Source organism: Pan paniscus, chromosome 12 (assembly GCF_029289425.2).
Source record: "Pan paniscus chromosome 12, NHGRI_mPanPan1-v2.0_pri, whole genome shotgun sequence".
Lineage (NCBI taxonomy): Eukaryota > Metazoa > Chordata > Mammalia > Primates > Hominidae > Pan > Pan paniscus.
The window spans coordinates 100,327,761-100,346,535 of record NC_073261.2 but is presented as its reverse complement, the minus strand read 5'-3'; the positions used below and the strand labels follow the sequence as shown (position 1 = coordinate 100,346,535).

At 58.8% G+C, this 18,775-nt stretch overlaps 1 protein-coding gene across 3 annotated transcripts; it reads left to right on the top strand.

Annotated features, from left to right (window-relative positions):
- Nucleotides 1-988: 988 nt before the first annotated feature.
- On the top strand, nt 989-17,622 carry GAREM2 (GRB2 associated regulator of MAPK1 subtype 2). Of its 3 annotated transcripts, none has more exons than XM_034952785.3 (7): nt 1,014-1,233; nt 4,232-4,372; nt 10,922-11,052; nt 12,185-13,228; nt 14,141-14,310; nt 15,183-15,267; nt 15,670-17,622. In XM_034952785.3, exons 1-7 carry the CDS (start codon nt 1,122-1,124, stop codon nt 16,213-16,215), a joined length of 2,229 nt encoding a protein of 742 aa, XP_034808676.1. In that variant the 5' UTR covers nt 1,014-1,121; the 3' UTR covers nt 16,216-17,622. The 3 variants fall into 3 exon arrangements, with proteins under 3 accessions (XP_034808675.2, XP_034808676.1, XP_054964123.1); XM_055108148.2 differs by adding an exon at nt 5,419-5,509 and having other exon boundaries at nt 1,093-1,233; nt 15,183-17,622; XM_034952784.4 differs by having other exon boundaries at nt 989-1,233; nt 15,183-17,622.
- Nucleotides 17,623-18,775: the final 1,153 nt, after the last annotated feature.

Genomic DNA, 18,775 nt, shown 5'->3' with positions numbered 1-18,775 from the left:
GAGACCCAGTCTCAAAAAAAGAGAAGGAAAAGAGAGAAGGGATGGTGGCGGTGGGGGAGGAAGGCGGTTCTTGTAACGATCCGAGAGGAGACCGCAGCACCGGTTACGCCCTCGAACCTCGGCCTCCTCATCTGCAGAATGGACGCAGTCCACACCGCGTGCTGTGGAAGGGTTGGAGCGCCGGTTTACATGACACAGGGCTATCGGCTAAGGGGGCGCTGGGAACGTGGAAGGTGCTCTATGGTGGGGCGCTGTAGGGTGCTCTTGGGCAGTAGGGTTGGAGTCAAATCTGGGTTGAAGTCCAACCTAGGTTGAAGTCCTGGCTGCCCCCTGACCTCTGCCCCTCAGTTTGCTCATCAGTAAAATGGGGTTAAGGAGGCTGCCTCGCCCAGCTCCACGGAGCCGGAGGTGATGAAGGTCCTGGAAGAGCAGAATTCAGAACCCGAGCTTTGGGCGGCGGAGCAGGACAGGGCGCGGGTGGGCGCGGCCTCCGGGAGGCCAGCACGAGGGGGAGCGGCGGGGCCCGGACATACCCAGCCAGAAGGAGGAGGCCGAGCCCGCGTCGACTCCGCAGATGCCGCTCGGGACTTCGTTGTCCCTCCAGGCGCCCGCCCTGGGGTCCTCCATCACCCGCCGTCACCTGGGCGCGGGGAAGCTGGCGGGAGGGGAGGCGGGGCTTGGCGGCGGCGGCGGGTGGGGGCCGGGGAGCGGGGGCAGGGGCGGGCGGACGGAGCGCGGGGCTGGGGACCCGGGGTCCCAGAAGGGGGCGCGGGGACGGGGTCCGAGGAGAGGGGGCCGGGGCGGGGCGGGGCAGGGCGAACAGGGCTGGGGGCGGAGGTCCGGGGGTGGGTCCGGCGGCGAGTCCGGGTCGGGGCGGACAGAGCAGGGGGCGGGGGTCCGGGAGGAGGGGTCCGGGGTCCGGGAGGAGGGGGCGGGGCCCGGGGGCGGGGCCGGGGTCGGCGCCCTGCGGGGAGGCCGGCCACGTGACGCCCGCGGCCCGGCGGGGCTGCCAGGCGGCGAGCGCCGCGGCGGCCCCGGGAGGTGGCGGCGGGCGCGAGAGCCTGGGCCGCGCGGGACTGACCGTCGGGGCCCCGGGACGGCGGCCCCGGGGCGCCCATGCCATGGAGAAGCTGGCGGCCGGGCTGGCCGGCCTGCGCTGGAGCATGGGCGCCTTCCCGCTCGACCTCATCGTCAGCCGCTGCCGCCTGCCCACGCTCGCCTGCCTTGGGCCAGGTACCGGGGTCGCTGGAGATGGGGACCGGGGTCCGCGGGGAAATGGTGGGCTCTCCAGCCAGGGGCAGAGGGATCGTGAGGAGGGTGCGGCATCCGCACCCTCCCAGCTCCCCGGCGTGGGCCCCGAGCGGTTCCTGGCGCGCCTCCCGGGAAACGCGGGGCCCACCCGCCAGGTCCGCCTCCTGGGCCCCGCGGACAAGCACAGGCACAGACACCGGGGACAGGGCCCGGGACAGAGTTTTCCCGCCCAGCTGGAGTCCGGAAAGGGGCCGAGCCCCTGCTCCCGCCCCGTCGGTTGCCCCCCTTTCCCCCGCTGCCCCTGGGCCCCCCGCCCCGGCCGCGCCCCCTTGGTCCCTTTGTCCCTGGCCTCTCACCTCTGTCTTCCTAATCCCTGGGACCCGGACTCTGTCTTCCCCTTACCGCCACCCCTAGTCCTGCTCCGCCCCTCTGGGGACCCTTCTTGCACCTCCTTTCTCTTCCCTAGGAGCAGCCTCGGTCCTGGGGCGGGCAGGCCACCTTCGGGAGAGGCCGGCGGGAGCCGGGTCTGCTGCCCGGCGTGACCCCCAAACTCCCGGCCCTCCCCCAAATCTTGTCCCACTTCTTAATAGGACCTGGGGCCCCCAGCCGCTCGGCTGATGGAACCACGCATGGGGGCCCGAGAGGGTACGCCCGGAGGCTGCATGGAGCGAGGGGACCGTTTGGGGAGAGGGGGGTGCTGCTTGGTTGGGGGATGGGCGGTAGCCGGGGCTGGCAGCCAGGCCGGGGGTTTTGTGTGTGAGAAGAATAGGGGTTTGGCCCGCGTTGGCACACTCGCTTCCATGAATGCTAATGGGGTCCGCGGCCGCAGGCTCCTCTTCTCCCCGTGGGGCCCGGCAGCCCCTCCTCCGTGGCGGCCAGGAGTGGGCACAGTGGGCGTCAGCTGTCCCGGGAGCAGGCTCATGGGGGAGCATCGGCGCCCCGCCGTCGGGCAGGCCAGCGTCTAGTTCTCTGGCTCGCGGCCGAGTGGTCAGAGTGTGGTACTGTGTCTGCCTGTGAATGGAGGTCGCTGCCCTGGGGTCTTCTGGCCACTTCCCACACATCCTTTTTGGCATCTCCCCTTTCTGGGCAGCTTTTCTGAGCTCCTCGGTCTGCGTAGGGCCTCCTTTGGGCTCCCCTGCCACCTCATGCCAACTCTGGCTTGTCTCCTACTGTGCACCCCATTATAATGGTCAGTTTATTGTCTTTAGACCTGGCTGTGTGCTCCTTGAGACCGGGCATCCTTGCCCAATAAAGATTATGGATTGAATGAATGGGTGAGTGAATGAACAACTGGTGTGATGGCCCAGTTGTCTGTTGTGTGTGACGGTGTGTGGCTATGGCTGGGTCACCATCAGGGTGTGAATGTCTGGTCAGAATTGTGTGGCTTGAAGGGTAGGTCCCTGTGTGCCTGTGCATTTGGGGACCCCTTGGCTGGAGACTGAGTTACGTTGTTTGGGTGACAAGCATCTGTCACTGTGGGCTATTGTGGTTCAGCTGTTGGTGGTCATGAGCCATGGTTACTGCTGTGTGCCCATGTGGCTGTGAAGATGGGGCTAGGACCCAGGACAGCTCTCAGAGGAGGGAGCAGAGTTGGAGGAGAGCTTCTTGGGCCCCGGGAGGTGAGGAGGTACAGGGGAAAGCTTAGACAACACCCCCAACACACACATAGTGGGGGCCAGGCCCTTCCTGCGCGTCTTGAACCGCCCCCCACCCTGCCACACACACACACACACACACACACACGCCCACCCCACATGTACACACTTTATGGAGCCCCCAGCCATCAGAGTAAACCATTTCCCATTTGATTGGCAGAAATTTTGTAAGTTGTGCCTGAAGGAGAAAGGAAGGAGGTACTCCCTACCCCCACCCTCCCCACCAGCTGCAGCCCGGACACAGCCCCTTCTGCCTCCTGGAAGCTGGGCTGCCCCTCCTGCTCCCCTGGAAACCGTTGCTGGGGTTGGAGCCTCCAGGCCCAGACCCCTCCCAACTCCCAACACCTCTGCCCCAGAGCAGCTTCCCCCAGGCCCCAGGGCTGGGCCTCCCACTCCTGCCTTCTAAACCTGCTCTCTCAACCCCTCCAACCCTCAGCCATCACCCCTGTAACTGGGAGGATGAGGGGGCGTTGGGAGGGGGTGTCAAGGAGCTGCTTCTCTGAGATGGGGTTGGGGGTTTCTGGGGACTCCCCCCTCTCCTTCGAGGTCCCCTTGACAAGGCAGTGGGTGGCTTCTCTGAGATGGGGTTGGGGGTTTCTGGGGACTCCCCCCCTCTCCTTTGAGGTCCCCTGAACAAGGCAGTGGGTGGAAAGGAAGGGCTGCCCTTGGGAGAGGCAGTAATCAGCTGCTCTAAGCCCTGTCATTCTCCTGACCCGAGCGACCCGTGGCTCTGGGGGAGCTCTCACAGCTGGGACCTTATAAGGGACAGTCCCGTCCGGGCCCTCTCCACTGCCCCAGTAGGGCCCTTCTTGCAGGGCCTAGGCCCTGACTGGGAAGCACAGCTCCAGCATCTCCTGCTCAATAAAGTCTCCCTTCGCCACCCCACCCCCAGCTGGAGCCTACTGCTGCCCTCCGGGTCCCCAGACATACTCCAGTCAGTGCCTCAAACTTGCCTAGTCTCTGGTACATCTCTGCCCACCTCCCCAGGGGCCTAAGGGCTCCTGGAGGGCAGGGGCTGGTCTGAGCTCATCCATGGGGAGCTCCCTGCTCCAGCTCAGAGCCAGGGACAGCAGGCATTCCAGCCACTGATGAACGAGGGGCCCCGTCGGGAGTCACAGCCCTGAGAGGCTCACAGCCAGCCCCACAGCCCCAGGCCCCAGCTGGCAGCCCGCCTGTCCCTTGAGCTTTGCTGACCTGGACAGGGATTGTGTGGAGCTGTCCCTCAGGGGGGCGGTCTTGGTGAGGACGTCACTGTCTGTTCTTTCTGCCCCTTCTAATGTCCTGTCTTCCTTCCCCTCATCCTCTGTCCTCCTCCCCCTTCCCAGGGGAGTACGCCGAGGGCGTCAGTGAGCGAGACATCCTGCTCATCCACTCCTGCCGGCAGTGGACAACGGTGACAGCTCATACCCTGGAGGAGGGCCACTATGTCATCGGGCCCAAGATCGACATCCCCCTGCAGTACCCAGGTGTGTCCAGCCAGGACAGATGTCATAAAGCCTGTAGGGGGGTGTAGGCAGGAGGGACTGGGGCCAGGGGTAGGGGGAACGCTGGGACTAGCGAGGCGGTGATTAGGGTTAGGGTTGGAGTCAGAGCCCAGCAGTTTTCATTCTGTTCTGTGGCACTCTGGGTTTCTGGAGAGGTGGCTCACAGGTTTTTTGATTCACATTTTATTTTAAAGTAGATTTGAAACTAATGATTAAAAAATACCCACACTCTTAAATTACTACAAATCAGAGCTTAACCCTAATCAGAGGCCTTCAGGGTATACCTTCGGCTGCCACACTTAGCCATTTTTGTGCAGACCCTCCAAGAGAACATGTCCTGCCAGGACCTTTTCTGTACCGTGCAACCAAATACCGCAGAAACCAGCGAATGCCCAAGCTGGTAACATGGCTGCACCTCTCCGCGCTGATCCTGTTTTTCCCAATTTTTGCGTTAAACCTATTGTTTCCATTGGTTGACTTTATAAGTGAATATTAAAAATTTTAGACTTTTAAAGATTATGCTAATAGACTACCTTTATTAGTTTTATACGTGATGTTGACATATAATAAGATTTTGTTTGAAGAAAGGATTCTGTTACCAAAACAGAGTACAGCCCCTTCATTTTACAGATGATGAAACGGAAGGCTTGGGGGAGGAGGTGACTTGCCCCGTGTCACACATCTAGGAAAGGAAGAGCCTGGCCAGATCCAGGTATCTCAGCTGAGGGCTGGTGTCCGCTGCACCACACCAGGAGCGTGTGGTTGCTGTCCCCTGTGTGGGAGGGATGGGAGTCTGGTGGCCCCATCCCAGAGACGTCCCCGTGTGAGCCCCGGATCCCACATCTGCCATGTGTTAAGCATGTGCTGCATGCCATATGCTGGGCCGAACATTTTTGCCATTTCATCCTCATGGCAACCTGATGAGAAAGTCTTGTCAACTCCATTTAACTCACCAGGAAACTGAGGCTCCAGGAGTTTCAGTGGCTTGCCCAGTGCCATGTTTTTTATTTCATTTTTTGTGTTTTTAGAGATGGTCTCCTTATGTTGCCCAGGATGGTCTCAAACTCCTGGTCTCAATGAAGCCTCCTGCCTCAGTCTCCCAGAGTGCTGGGATTATAGGTGTGAGTCACTGGGCCAGGCCCAGTTCTCTGTGTGTGTGTGTTTTTTCTGTTGCTCAGGCTGGAGAGGAGAGGCGCCATCTTGGCTCACTGCCTCCGAGGTTCAAGGGATTCTCCTGCCTCTGCCTACCAAGTAGCTGGGATTGCAGGTGCCTGCCACCACTCTCTGCTAATTTTTGTATTTTTAGTAGAGACAGGGTTTCACCATGTTGGCCAGGCTGGTCTCAAACTCCTGACCTCAAGTGATCCGGCCGCCTTGGCCTCCCAAAGTGCTGGAATTACAGGCGTGAGCCACCAAACCCAGCCCAGTTCTGTGTTTTTAACTGCTGTGCCCAGCTGCTCCTGACAACCCCCTCACCAAGGCTGGGAAGGTCCCATTGCTTCTTCACAGGTACCCCTGCCTCCTCTGGCCCTGGGTCTCCCTGAGCCAGGAGGATAGGACTGAGCCCTTTACAGAGGCTTCTGTCTTTTACAGCCTGTGAAGTTGGTACCTGTGTACTCCACCCCCCAAACCCTTAAAAGATGTGGAAACTCACTCAGATTTCTTTCTGACCTGGGGTTCTATCTTGGGCTGGGAGCCCACTGGGGGCCTGCTCAAGCTAGAAATTTCCCAGCTTGGTTCAGGGGGAGGTCCCAGGTCTTCTTGGGATAAAAAAAGCAAAAGTTGCCTGAGCAGTGGCTCTTATATGTAATCCTAGTGCTTTGCTGAGACAGGAGGCTCCTTTGAGGCCAGGAGTTCCAGGCCAGCCTGGGCAACATAGCGAGAACAAACAAAAACAAAAACAAACCGCCCCCCCCCCCAACAACAAATAAATTAGCTAGGCATGGTGGCGCAGGCCTGTAGTCTGGCTACTGGGGAGACTGAAGCCAGGTGGGGGGGATCCCTTTAGTCCAGGAGGTTGAGGCTACAGTGAGTTATGATGGTACCCCTGCATTCCAGCCTGGGAGACAGAGCAAGATGGTGTTTCTAAAATAAATAAAAATTAAAAAGAAAAGAGAAAAAGAAAGGTTGGGAAAATCCCTCACTGAAAACAACGTGACTTTAGGGACTTCATTTTGGTTGTGTCATTAAAACTCTGGGAACCCGAGGCACAGTCTCCCAGGGAACCGTGGGTCCGGGGGCTCCTAGCTCTTCCTCCCATCTCTCTGGCGCCCCTGCGTGCCTGTGTACGGTGGTGGTCTTGGAGGGGTGGTGGTCTTGGGGGGCGCGGCCCCAGCCCCATCTTTTCGCGGGGCTGCTTCTGTCCGCCCGCACGGGGGAGGGGAGGCGGAGGCGGAGGCGGAGGCCCCTAGGAGGGCGAAGGCCGGCGGGTTAAGGAGGAGGCGCTGAGTGCACGGCTGGGCTCCACGCTGATTTCTCCTAATGAATTAATAATGGCGCTCGGGCGGGCGGGGGTGGCCGGCTGCGGACCGCGGAGAGAGCCGAGGGGAAGGCCGGGGAGGGAGGAGGACGGCGACTCGCGCCGGGTGGGGCTGAAGGCACTGCTGGGTGACTCGGTCTCCAGGCTGCGGTGCTCTGCTCCGGGAGTCAGGGAGACCTGGCCTGGCCCCGTACTGTCCCCCGTCCCAGCCCCCGCCCCTGGCCCTGCGGGAGGGGCCAGGCGTCTTCCCTGAGCATGGTGCCACTTCCCCAGTGTTGGCCTTGTTTCCTGCTCAGCATTTGGCAGATGCGCCTCTGGCCCAACTAGGATGTTTCCATTTTACAGACGGGAAATCCGAAGCCCAGAGAGATTAAATAATTTGCCCAAGGTCACACAGCTGGCTAGTGGCAGGGTGGGATTCAGCCAGATTTGTCGCACTCCAAAGCCTGAGCTTTTACCCACGTTCTTTACTGAGTGTGTGCTGTGGGGCAGGCATGGAGAAGGGTGGTCAGCAATCCCCTGCCACAGCCCTCAGGTGCTTGGGGCTGGAAGGGAGGAGCGAGGCAGCCATGTGCTCTGAGGGCAAGGACAAGGAGGAGGGGCAGGTCAGGATGGAGCAGGTCCTTAGAGCCGTGGGGGACCTCAGGTTCCATACAGGGGGAGGCAGGAGAGGAAGCCGCCCCTGGGCTGGCGGGGAGGAAAAGGCTTCCAGGGTCCAGAGCATCACTCCCTGGAGGGCTCCCTTCCTTCCTCCCGCAGTAATGACCGGCGCTGGGCTTCAGGCTGCCGCGGAGGGGGATGGTGCTGGATGCCATGGTTACATCGATCTTTCCTGCCACATCCTCCCCCAGCTCCAGCCCTGACTTGGCTCCAAGTCGCCCCACAGGGGGCAGTGGGCATTGCTCCCTGCCTGGCTACTTGTGGTTGGGGCAGGGGCGGGGGTGGGGGGTTGTGTGTGGACTTGGGGGAGGAGGCAGGAGTGAGGGGAGGGGGCTACTCAGTGCCTGCAGTTCCTGCTTCCCAAGTCCTAGACCCCTGCTTCTTGCCTGCCCCCCGCCACATTTTTCCTCTGTTGCCCTCTAGGGCTGTGGCACTTCAGAGGCCTCTTCCCAGGAGGGTCCCAGGGCGGGGAGGGCAGGCCTGGGGGCTCCCCGGCCGGCGTTCTCCTAGTCATTTCCCCTTGTTCTGGGCTCTCATTTCTCTCCCTGCTCGGTGATGATGCTTCAGGCCCTGACCTCTGCTCCTCTAACCCTGCACCATGGGTGTCTTCATCTGGGTCTCTCGCTGGGTTTAGGGGTCTCCAGGAACCCCCAGCACTGAACACACAATTGTGTGTGTGTTCATGCTAGGAGCACAGTGTGGGCATTTTTCTGGGATGAACATCCCCAAAGGGTCAAGCCCCCTGCTCTTCCTCTTCCCTGAGCCATCTCACTTGCCTCACAGCCGAGGCTGCCACATGTGGGCTGGTGACCTTCAGTCTATTTCACTGGCCAGATGTCCCCAAGTTCTGCATACACACTGGTGGCACCCACCCTAGGAGCACCACCTGAAGGCCCCTTTCCTGGCCTCTCCAGGATCTGCCTTGGCCCCACAACATGTTTCTTCTGGGTTCCCAGTTTTGGTTAACAGCTCTGCGCTCTGCGCTCTGCGCTCTGCCCTCTCCCCTCTCCCTCTCCCTCTCCCTCTCCCTCCCTCTCCTCTTCTTTTCTTTTCTTTTCTGAGACAGAGTCTCGCTCCATTGCCCAGGCTGGAGAGCAGTGGTGTGATCTCAGCTCACTGCAACCTCTGCCTTCCAGGTTCAAGCGATTCCCCTGCCTCAGCCTCCCAAGTAGCTGGGACTACAGGTGTGTGCCACCACACCCAGATAGTTTTTTGTATTTTTAGTAGAGATGGGGTTTCACCATGTTGGCCAGGCTGGTTTCAAACTGCTGACCTCAAGTGATCTGCCCACTTTGGCCTCCCAAAGTGCTGGGTTACAAGCGTGAGCCACCATGCCCGGCCTGCCATCTCCATTTCTGACCAGGCTGGTGGCCTGAGTACATCATCCTGAGTCCCTTCCTTCCCCACCTCCCCCTTCTTCTGTCACCCAAGCCTGCTGGGTCTCCCTTCCCAGTATCTCTTGGTCTGTTTCTGCTATTCCCTAGCTCTTCTCCAGAACCCCTTACTGGTTTGTTTACCTGACTGGTCTCCCGGTTATTTTAATAGAGCTCAACCTGGATCATGGTATTTCTTTGCTCGAAACACTCCAGTGGGTCTCATGTTGTACAGAATAAAGTTTTGCTGCCTTAGCAAGGCATTCAGAGCCTTTCAAATCCCAGTTGCTGTCTGCATCCCCTCCTGTCCTCCCTCTCCCTAAGTCCTTCCCTGCAGGCACGCACCATCTGGGGCAGGTGGTCTGATTTTGTGTCTCTGTGTCTTTGTTTACAGTGTTTCTTCCACAGGGAATGCCCATTCTGTGAATTCCCTTTGATTCTTAAGGTGCAGCTCAGTGATCCTCTCAGATTCCGCCAGGCAGGTTTCGCCTACCTAGCCGTCTTGTAACTCTTTTGTCACAAGTCTGTTGTAGCACTTATCACATCCTGCCACCATTGGGTACTCATCGTCTCACCCATTATATCTGGATTTCTTTAAGGGCAGACTGTATTTTACACAGATTTGTACCCTCTGTGTGGCCTACCATAGTCTCTGACACATAGTGAGTGCTCCATCAATATCTGTGCAATAATTAAATGAATGAACTGTGACAAAAGCAATGACCAAGGGGGCTTCAGAAGCTAACGAAGGCCCAGCACGGTGGCTCACACCTGTAATCCCAGCACTTTGGGAGGCCATAGCAGGAGGATTGCTCGAGCCCAGGAGTTTGAGACCAGCCTGGGCAACATCATGAGACCTCATCTCTAATAAAAATAAAAAATTAGCCAGGCATGGTGGCACATGCCTGTGGTCCCAGGTACTTGAGAGGCTGAGGCAGGAGGATCCCTTGAGCCCAAGAGGTTGAAGCTGCAGTGAGTTGTGATCATGCCACTGTACTCCAGCCTGGGCGACAGCAAGACCCTGTCTCAAAAAAAACACCCAGAGGCTAAAGAGTCACCTTGTCTTCTCTTGACTTGTTCCCTCACCTATTCATGGCTCTCTTCCTACTGTATAAAGCTTGAGAAAAGGCCATCCATCAGATGCCAGGGCGGCTCAGAGCTTGTTTTGTGCTCATGTGGGTATGCATATAACAGGTGTGTGGCCAGTGAGGTGAGAGAGCTTACACAGGGATGTCAGCTTCACAGACTGGCAATCACTTCCGTAAAGTCTGTGTCTCCTAGGGGCATGTGCTGAGCTTGGCAAAGCACGCAGCCCCAGACTGCAGGTTGGGAAGGCCTACTCTCAGGGAGGTGGCTTTGCTGGGTTCAGGTCAGAGCCTCTGGGAGAGTAGGATTGGATATCGGACCAGGGCAGGGTGTGGGAACAGAGCTGGGGTCAGAGTGGTTCTCCCAGGGCCTTCAAGGGCTGGGCCAGGCCCTGGTTGGCCCAGTGCCACCACCATGTGGATCAGCAGCCCAGGGCGATGCACAGGATGCCAGATCCAGGTAGGGCCCACAATCATCTGTCCCTACCCCCTCACATGAGGACCCAGAGGGCCAGAGAGGGAAAGGAACTTGTCACGGCAAGTCAGAGGTCAGGCTGGGACTGAGCAAGGAGCCAGCATCCCGGTACCACACTGATAGTTGATCAGAGGCCAGCTGTGTCCACATGTTTGGGGCTATTTGCAGTTGGGTTTCTCTGGGCAGGTAGCCGCTAGCCTCACTGCATACCCACAGGCTCTCTATGGGGGGGAGGGCTGGGCTATAGTTGCTAGGGATCTGTGCTCACCTTGCTGAGGCTGGAGCCAGATGACCAGCCCCCTTCAGCCCATGCCAGTGGAAACCTGCCCTTTGGCCCTCCTGAGTTCCTGAGGGGCTGGCCGAGATTATGGTAGCAAGTGACCATGAAGGCTCTTGGGACGCAGGCTAGACTCCCAGCAGGCAGGCCCACTCCAGCAACTTTTGTCACCCACTATGCAGGGAAGTTCAAGCTCCTGGAACAGGCCCGGGATGTGCGGGAGCCAGTGAGGTACTTCAGCAGCGTGGAGGAGGTGGCCAGTGTCTTCCCTGACCGCATCTTCGTGATGGAAGCCATCACCTTCAGCGTCAAGGTCAGTCACTCCCTCACCAGGTGTGGTGTCCCCACACTACTCCTTGCCTCAGGGGCAACCCTGACTCTGGTTGGAAGGTTGCCCTCAGGATCCAAGAAGGAGAGCGGCTCCTGGGGACCCCTTAGGGGTCTTTGGCACAATCAAGCCATGTCAGAAGGGTGGGGAATAGGACCCACTGGGCTGAAGGACTTCCTATGAAAGGTAGTGAAGCAGGAGCGAGTGTCTGGAAGGGTCATGTTCTGACTTGGAGACTTTTCAGGGCAACCTGTCCCTAGCTGCCCCAGCACCCACTTGTAGAGGCGGTGGTTGTGGTGAGCAGGCAATGTAAATAGACCCCTGCTGTGGGGTGGGAGCAGTGGCTCATGCCTGTAATCCCAACACTTTGGGAGGCTGAGGAGGGAGGATCAACTGAGGCCAGGAGTTTGAGACCAGCCTGGGCAACATGGAGAGACCCTGTCTCTACAAAAAATGTTAAAAAAATTAGCTGGGCATAGTGGTGCGTATCTATAGTCCTAGCTACTTGGGAGGCTGAGGCGGGAGGACTGTTGCCAGGAGTTTGAGGCTGCACTGAGCTGTGAATGTGCCACTGCCCTCCAGCCTGGGCGACAGAGCAAGACCCTGTCTCAAACAAACAAACAAACAAAAACAACTAAAAGCAGTCCCTGCTATGTACAGATAGTGCTGTTCTGTTTACAAACCCTTTTCTTATCCATCAATTCATTTCTCTTCACTTAGCCTTGTTGGATGGGTAGGGCATTATGATCGCCCAAATGGTAAAGACAATGATGATAAAAGTCGCCATTTACTGCATACTTTAAAATATGTTGCTGATCCAAGTAGTGGGGAAGAAAAGAAAAATACGTCACTGCACAGTCTTTTTAATCCTACAGCAGTTCTTCGAAGTAAGAGTTATCAGATATGGTCGCTAAGGCGTGGAGGGGCAACTCATTTAAGGTGGCACAGCTGCTAGTGGTCTCTCCAGGATGAACGTGGATCTCCTGGCCTACCATCTGGTCCGAGCCCCGGGAGGGCCGAAGAGGAAGGCTGTTTTCCCTTTCCAGTCTCTGGGAGCTGGCCGTGTGGCTTTCCCTGGGACCTGGCTAAGGCCCTGCCCTGTCTCTGGGATCCCCAGGTGGTGTCGGGCGAGTTCAGCGAGGACAGCGAGGTGTACAACTTCACGCTGCATGCGGGCGACGAGCTCACTCTTATGGGCCAGGCGGAGATCCTGTGCGCCAAGACCACCAAGGAGCGCTCGCGCTTCACCACCCTCCTGCGAAAGCTGGGCCGGGCCGGGGCGCTGGCCGGGGTGGGCGGCGGCGGCCCAGCGAGCGCGGGGGCCGCGGGAGGCACTGGCAGCGGGGGCGCCAGGCCGGTCAAAGGCAAGATGCCCTGCCTCATCTGCATGAACCACCGCACCAACGAAAGCCTGAGCCTGCCCTTTCAGTGCCAGGGCCGCTTCAGCACTCGCAGCCCGCTGGAGCTGCAGATGCAAGAGGGCGAGCACACGGTGCGCGCCATCATCGAGCGCGTGCGGCTGCCGGTGAACGTGCTGGTGCCCAGCCGGCCGCCGCGCAACCCCTACGACCTGCACCCGGTGCGGGAGGGTCATTGCTACAAGCTGGTTAGCATCATCTCCAAGACGGTGGTGCTGGGGCTGGCGCTGCGCCGCGAGGGCCCGGCGCCGCTGCACTTCCTGCTGCTCACGGACACGCCGCGCTTCGCGCTGCCGCAGGGCCTGCTGGCCGGGGACCCGCGCGTCGAGCGCCTGGTGCGCGACAGCGCCTCCTACTGCCGCGAGCGCTTCGACCCCGACGAGTACTCCACGGCCGTGCGCGAGGCGCCAGCGGAGCTCGCCGAAGACTGCGCCAGCCCGCGCCGCGCGCGCCTCTGCCTGCCCGCGCCGCGCGCCCCCGGCCCCGCCCGCGCCCCCGGCCCGCTAGCGCCGGCCCCCGCCGGCGAGGGCGACCAGGAGTACGTGAGCCCCGACTGGGCAGCCGTGCCCGAGCCCGCCGCGCCGCCCGCCGAGATCCCCTACGAGGAGTTGTGGGCGCACCAGGGGCCCGAGGGCCTCGTCCGGCCGCCCCCAGGGCCCGACCTCATCTCCTTCGGGGCCGCGGGACCGCCGCGTCGGGAGCCGGAAGCGCCGCCGCCTCCAGTCCCTCCCAAATCCGAGGCGGTGAGTGAGCGCGCTGGGGGCCGAGTCCCGGGTCCAGCCAGGGCCCAAAGCCCGTTCTCCTGGGCCCCGGCCCCGGAGTATGTGGCAGACGAGGTGTCTTCCTCGGCGGGGTGGTGAAGGGGAGAAGGAAAGGGCAGAGACATGCCAGGCAAAAGCATTTGTAGTAAGGGGCACTGGGGCGGGCGGTGGCGGGAGAGCTGTGGGACAGAGATGCGTGTAGGTCCCCAGCCTCAGAGGATTTGAGAGGAGCCCCGAAACACTGTTACCCAGAAGGTACCACAGAACAGGGGTCCTTTAAGTTGTTCCGTGAAAAGAAGGTTCCTTGGCGAAGTAAGCTTAGAAATGCTGTGAATGATTCCCAACCCTTTTTCCCTCCTCATGTTGGAGTCACAGAGCATTGGTAGATTAAAGGCTCTGAGAAGTCCTGCACTAAGGAATCCTGTTTATCAGAACATTTTTTCCCTGCCCGTAACACCCGTCAGCATCCCATGGAGTCCTCTTTGGGGTACACGACTTGTAGGGAGGGATGCAGGTGGCAGACACTTCCTTCCCTCTGTCCCTTCGGCTTTCCTTTGTCCTCTGCTTTCTCTCCTTTTCCTTGAGGAGGGAGCACGTCTGCTTAACCTGTTTTGATCTACCTTTGTGTTCTTTTTCTTAACATCCATGATGGATTTCCAAGGAACAGGAAGGAGGCTGTGGGACAGGGTGTGGGTGCGTGAGATAGGCTGGGAAGGCTAGGAAGGGTGGGGTGGCTGGCTGACTGGATGAGCAGTTGGGGTGCAAGGCAGCCTATTGGCAAAGTGGGGCAAATGTCAGGCCCAGACAGCCCCCTCGCCCAGCTGCTTGGGAAGGGGAAGATAAGGAGTGCCAGCTGTTTGGAGTCGAAGTGGAGTCACCGCCCTCTGCTTGTAGGTGAAGGAGGAGTGCCGCCTGCTCAATGCCCCTCCAGTGCCTCCCCGGGGTGGCAATGGCAGCGGCCGGATCTCCAGCAGCCCCCCGGTTCCCCCTCGCTTCCCCAAGCTGCAGCCGGTACATTCCCCCAGCTCCAGCCTCTCCTACTACTCCTCTGGCCTCCAGGATGGGTGAGTCCCTGCCTTCCCTTGGTCCTGAGTTCTAAGGTAGATCGAGGCAGGGAAGGGTGAGGAAGGGGAACTACAGTGCTGAGGAAGAGGAAGTCTTGAGGCCTGGGAGATTCCCGAGGGTGCAGCTCCCTGTGCAGTGGCTCAGGGAGGGGCACTGCTGTCTGGGTGTCTTGGGGCCTGGGGCCCAGTGGCCTGTTCTGCCCACTTCAGCTTCTTTCTCTCTTAAATGTTGAGGAATGGATGGGAGCATTGCCCTGGTCCCCTCAAGGTGGGGACTTTGCTGCAGGATAGAGAGAAGAGAGCTCCTTGCTGTTTTGAAATTTTGATTAAGTTCAGGCCAGGTGCGGTGGCTGATGCCTGTAATCCCAGCACTTTGGGAGGCCGAGTTGGGTGAATCACTTGAGGTCAGGAGTTCAAGACCAGCCTGGCTAACATGGTGAAACTCCATGTCTTCTAAAATACAAAAATTAGCTGGGCATTACGGCACATGCCTGTAATCCCGGCTACTCGGGAAGCTGAGGCAGGAGAATCGCTTGAACCCAGGAGGTGGAGGTTGCAGTGAGCCAAGATTGCACCACTGCACTCCAGCCTGGGCAACAGAGCGAGAACTCCATCTCAAAAGAAAAAAAATTGAAAGAAAATATTTTTATTAATTTCAGTTTCGTTTCATTTTTCCCCTGTGTTTTCTGACCTGGGCTGGGGGATGCTGGAAGGAAGAACATGGCCATTCCGGAGGGTCTTGGGCCGGGGCTGGGGTGCAGGCCCGTGTTGCTGAGGTCATAGTGGTGCTTGGTTGCAATGCATGTGTGACCCTATCGGGTTCCCTCTCAGCCTCACCTGTCCTATGTGTGTGTGTCTGTCTCTGTCCACAGGGCGGGTTCCCGCAGTGGCAGTGGCTCCCCATCGCCGGACACCTACTCCCTCTATTGCTACCCATGCACCTGGGGAGACTGCAAGGTGGGCGAGTCCTCTAGCCGCCCAGCCCCCGGTCCCCTACCCTCAACCACACAGCCCAGCCAGGCCTCCCGGGCCCTCACAGAGCCTCTGAGCGGTCGAGCCGCCTCCCTTCTGGGGGCTGACACCCCTGTTAAGACCTACCACAGCTGCCCTCCTCTATTCAAGCCCTCACATCCCCAGAAGCGCTTTGCTCCGTTTGGAGCTCTCAACCCTTTTTCCGGGCCTGCCTACCCCTCAGGCCCTTCAGCGGCCTCGTCTTCTGGGCCCACAACCACCTCGGGTCCTGTGGCTACCTCTGGCCCTGCGTATTCCCCAGGCCCAGCCCCGCCAGGCCAGGCCTATTCAGCTGCTCCCCCCTCCTCCTGCGCCCCCTCCTCCTCCTCCTCTTCTTCTGAATGGCAGGAACCAGCCCTGGAGCTCTTCGATCCCTTTGAGCTGGGGCAGGGCAGTTCTCCAGAGCCTGAACTGCTGCGTTCTCAGGAGCCCAGAGCAGTGGGGACACCTGGGCCTGGACCCCGCCTTTCACCACTTGGCCCCTCCAAGGCCTTTGAGCCTGAAGGTTTGGTGCTGCACCAGGTCCCCACCCCACTGTCACCAGCTGCTCTGCAGGGACCTGAGGCGGGAGGAGCACGACTTTTTCTAACCCAAGGGCGCCTGGAAGGGCCTCCTGCCAGTCCCCGGGATGGAGCCGCAGGCTTTGGAGTCCGAGATGCCTCCTCCTGGCAGCCCCCTGCTGACCTGTCTGCGCTCTCCCTGGAGGAGGTCTCTCGCAGTCTGCGTTTCATCGGGCTCTCAGAGGATGTGGTGAGCTTCTTTGCCCGAGAACGCATCGATGGTAGCATCTTTGTGCAGCTCAGTGAGGACATCCTGGCAGATGACTTCCACCTCACCAAGCTGCAGGTCAAGAAGATCATGCAGTTCATCAAAGGCTGGAGGCCCAAGATCTGAACTGCCCAGCTGGAGCTGCACAGCTGGAATGCTGGTATGGGGGCCCCAGGTACAGCACTCCGGAGGAGCAGGTGCTGCCTGCAAGAAGGATCTATGTCGAGACTGAGGCTGCTCAGCAGCCACTGGGTGGATCCAGGGGAGATGCATGTGGAAATGTGGTCCTCTGGGGTCAGACCCCTGCACGGGACATCTTGCCTTTGAGTGTGCAGAGTACATGGGGAAGGGGCTGGGGGCACCACTGTGTACCTGGGCCCAGTAAGGCATTTGCCGTGATTCCCACAACGGGGTCAAAAGCTGGCCTTCAGGTTGACCTAACACCTCCTCATGCCCTGCTATAGACCTTCACAAACGACTTCCACTGCTGAAGCCTGTAGGCTCTGTTTAGAGACAAGAAGATGGCTGGTAATTTAAGCACCGATTTCCCAAGTGCCCACTCTCCTTTGTGCTCTGTTGGCTTTTGGCCTAAAGCTGCCCCAGAGTGAGGGTGTAGATGTCTGTGTCTGTGAGATGCCTTTCCCTTCCCCCTCTGCTCCACCGTGGTTGAGGGGGGTGGGGCCTGGCCCCACACACAGGTGAGTCGTGTACAAGCCTAACCCATGGCACCTCAGAGGCTCCACCTGTGGGTCCTGGTTCATGGGTGACAACTTTGGAAGAGCACAGCTCTGCAATTGACCCGACCCACTTATCTAGTTAGGAAGCCAGACACTGCCCAGATGACTCTAGCACCCTGGCTTCTGCTCTGACTTTACTGCAGCTAGTCATCCATCCGTCAGGTGGGGTTCAGTCTCAGAATACTGATTCCGTGGAAGAGCAGGTTGATTTAGGTCAGCTTCTCCTTGATTCTAGAAGCAAGCGGTAGTCAACCACCTCCAATTCTGCCAATCTCTTGCCCCCATCATTTGTCTCTGACAATACTTGGTGTTTTTCCCTGGTTTTCTGTCACTGGCACAGGAGGGTACAGTTGGGAGAGTGCGTTCCTGGAGCTCAGTCCTGCATTTGTTCACGTGCTTCACAGCAGGTCTTTGTGCCCTTGAATCTCAAACATGGGGATCTGCTTGGTACTCAGAGCTCTGGTCATTGTGTCCAACCACACACCCCACCCCACCCGTGTCCTCCATCTCACCCAGAACCACAGGGTGTCCACTAGTGTCAGGGCCCAAGGTGCCAGCCTTCTCTTCTGCCTTACCTAGTCTACCTATTTATTTCCTCCACTTTTTATCTTAAAAGTAGCTAAGCCATGCTGGTGCCCATACTCCAAGCAGGCTGCCTCAGCTCAGAGAAGTGGTCAGAGAGTAGAGCACAGAACCTGTGATGTGGGGACATTTGGTTTTCTTGCAGATCATTTAATGAATCCTCAAGGACTAATGAAATAAATGCTAGACTGCTGAAGATGAGTACAAGTGGCATTCTGGGTGCCAGCTGCTTTCTTCTTTTGAAAACAAGGCCATGGGGACCCATGGGCACAGTGTATATGCCTTCTGGCAGGAGAGGACTGATGGAGGAATGATGTGTGTGTGTGGCCATTCCCATGTCTGTGGAGGCGGCTGGTGGCAGCCTTCATTCCCTTCTGCAGGGCCCTCGCCAGCCCCTCCCTACCCTTAAAGAACCCCCACCCCAGCTTCCACTAGTTTCAACATAATTCACAACTACCTGGTGTTACTGAAGGGAAAGACCCAGGCTCAAACCTGAATGCCACCAGCCAGGGCCCAAGCTTAGCTTCCTGCATTGGCAGAATGCCGGCTTCAGGCTCTCTCAGACCAAATTTGGAAACCTGTTAATGGCTTTGGTGCAAGGGATCAGCTCCCTACTCTGGTCATCTGAAAACCTCAACTCAGAGGTGACTTGGTTTTAGAGTCTGGCTTCCTAGTGACCAAGCAGAGCCAGACCTGATCTCCTTGCCTGCCAGTCCCAGCTACAGAGCTGGGACCAGGGACATATTTGAAGTACAACTGGAGCAGAGGCAGGAGTAACTGGTAATATCTGACAGTTTAGAATGCAGAATGTGATGGGACTGGAATTACGATTCCGCACACACTCAGCGTGGATCCTTCTGCCAGACCCAGTTAGCCCCAGTGCTGTTTACCGAGACTGGGCACTGCTTCTGTAGGAACTTTCCACCCCAGGGGGTGGGGTGGGGAGGGGCTGAAGCTTTGGGGGAGTGCAGGTGCTGTGGGGGTCAGCACTCCTCATGCTGCTCCTGTGCTGCCTGATTACCGCACAGGCATTTCTGGGGCAGCCCCGATATGCAGGATCTCCGAACATCAAGGGAGATGTCAGCGCCTCTGCTTAGCACCAACGTTCCCACAACCATCCCAAGAAGCACCTATGAATGAGGCACACCCAGAAAAGAAATGGGTAAGATCACACAATGAGGAAATCCAGGCTGGGGAAAGAGCTTTAATATTCCGGTACACTGTGGTGAGAAGCCTGGGCAAAGCATCTGCACAGACAGATGTGTGTGGTTGAGCCCACCAGGTCCCACTTTCTCTCATCCCAGTCCCTCCCTAAGGTGCTGCCTAGAATTCTGCACACACATTCTTACTCCCCCAAAGCACAGGGC

Coding starts and splice junctions, on each gene's coding strand:
- GAREM2 (XM_034952784.4), top strand. CDS start 1,122: ATGGAGAAGCTGGCGGCCGGGCTGGCCGGCCTGCGCTGGAGCATGGGC. Junction 1,234..4,231: donor GCTCGCCTGCCTTGGGCCAG/GTACCGGGGTCG, acceptor CCCCCTTCCCAG/GGGAGTACGCCGAGGGCGTC. Junction 4,373..10,921: donor CATCCCCCTGCAGTACCCAG/GTGTGTCCAGCC, acceptor CCCACTATGCAG/GGAAGTTCAAGCTCCTGGAA.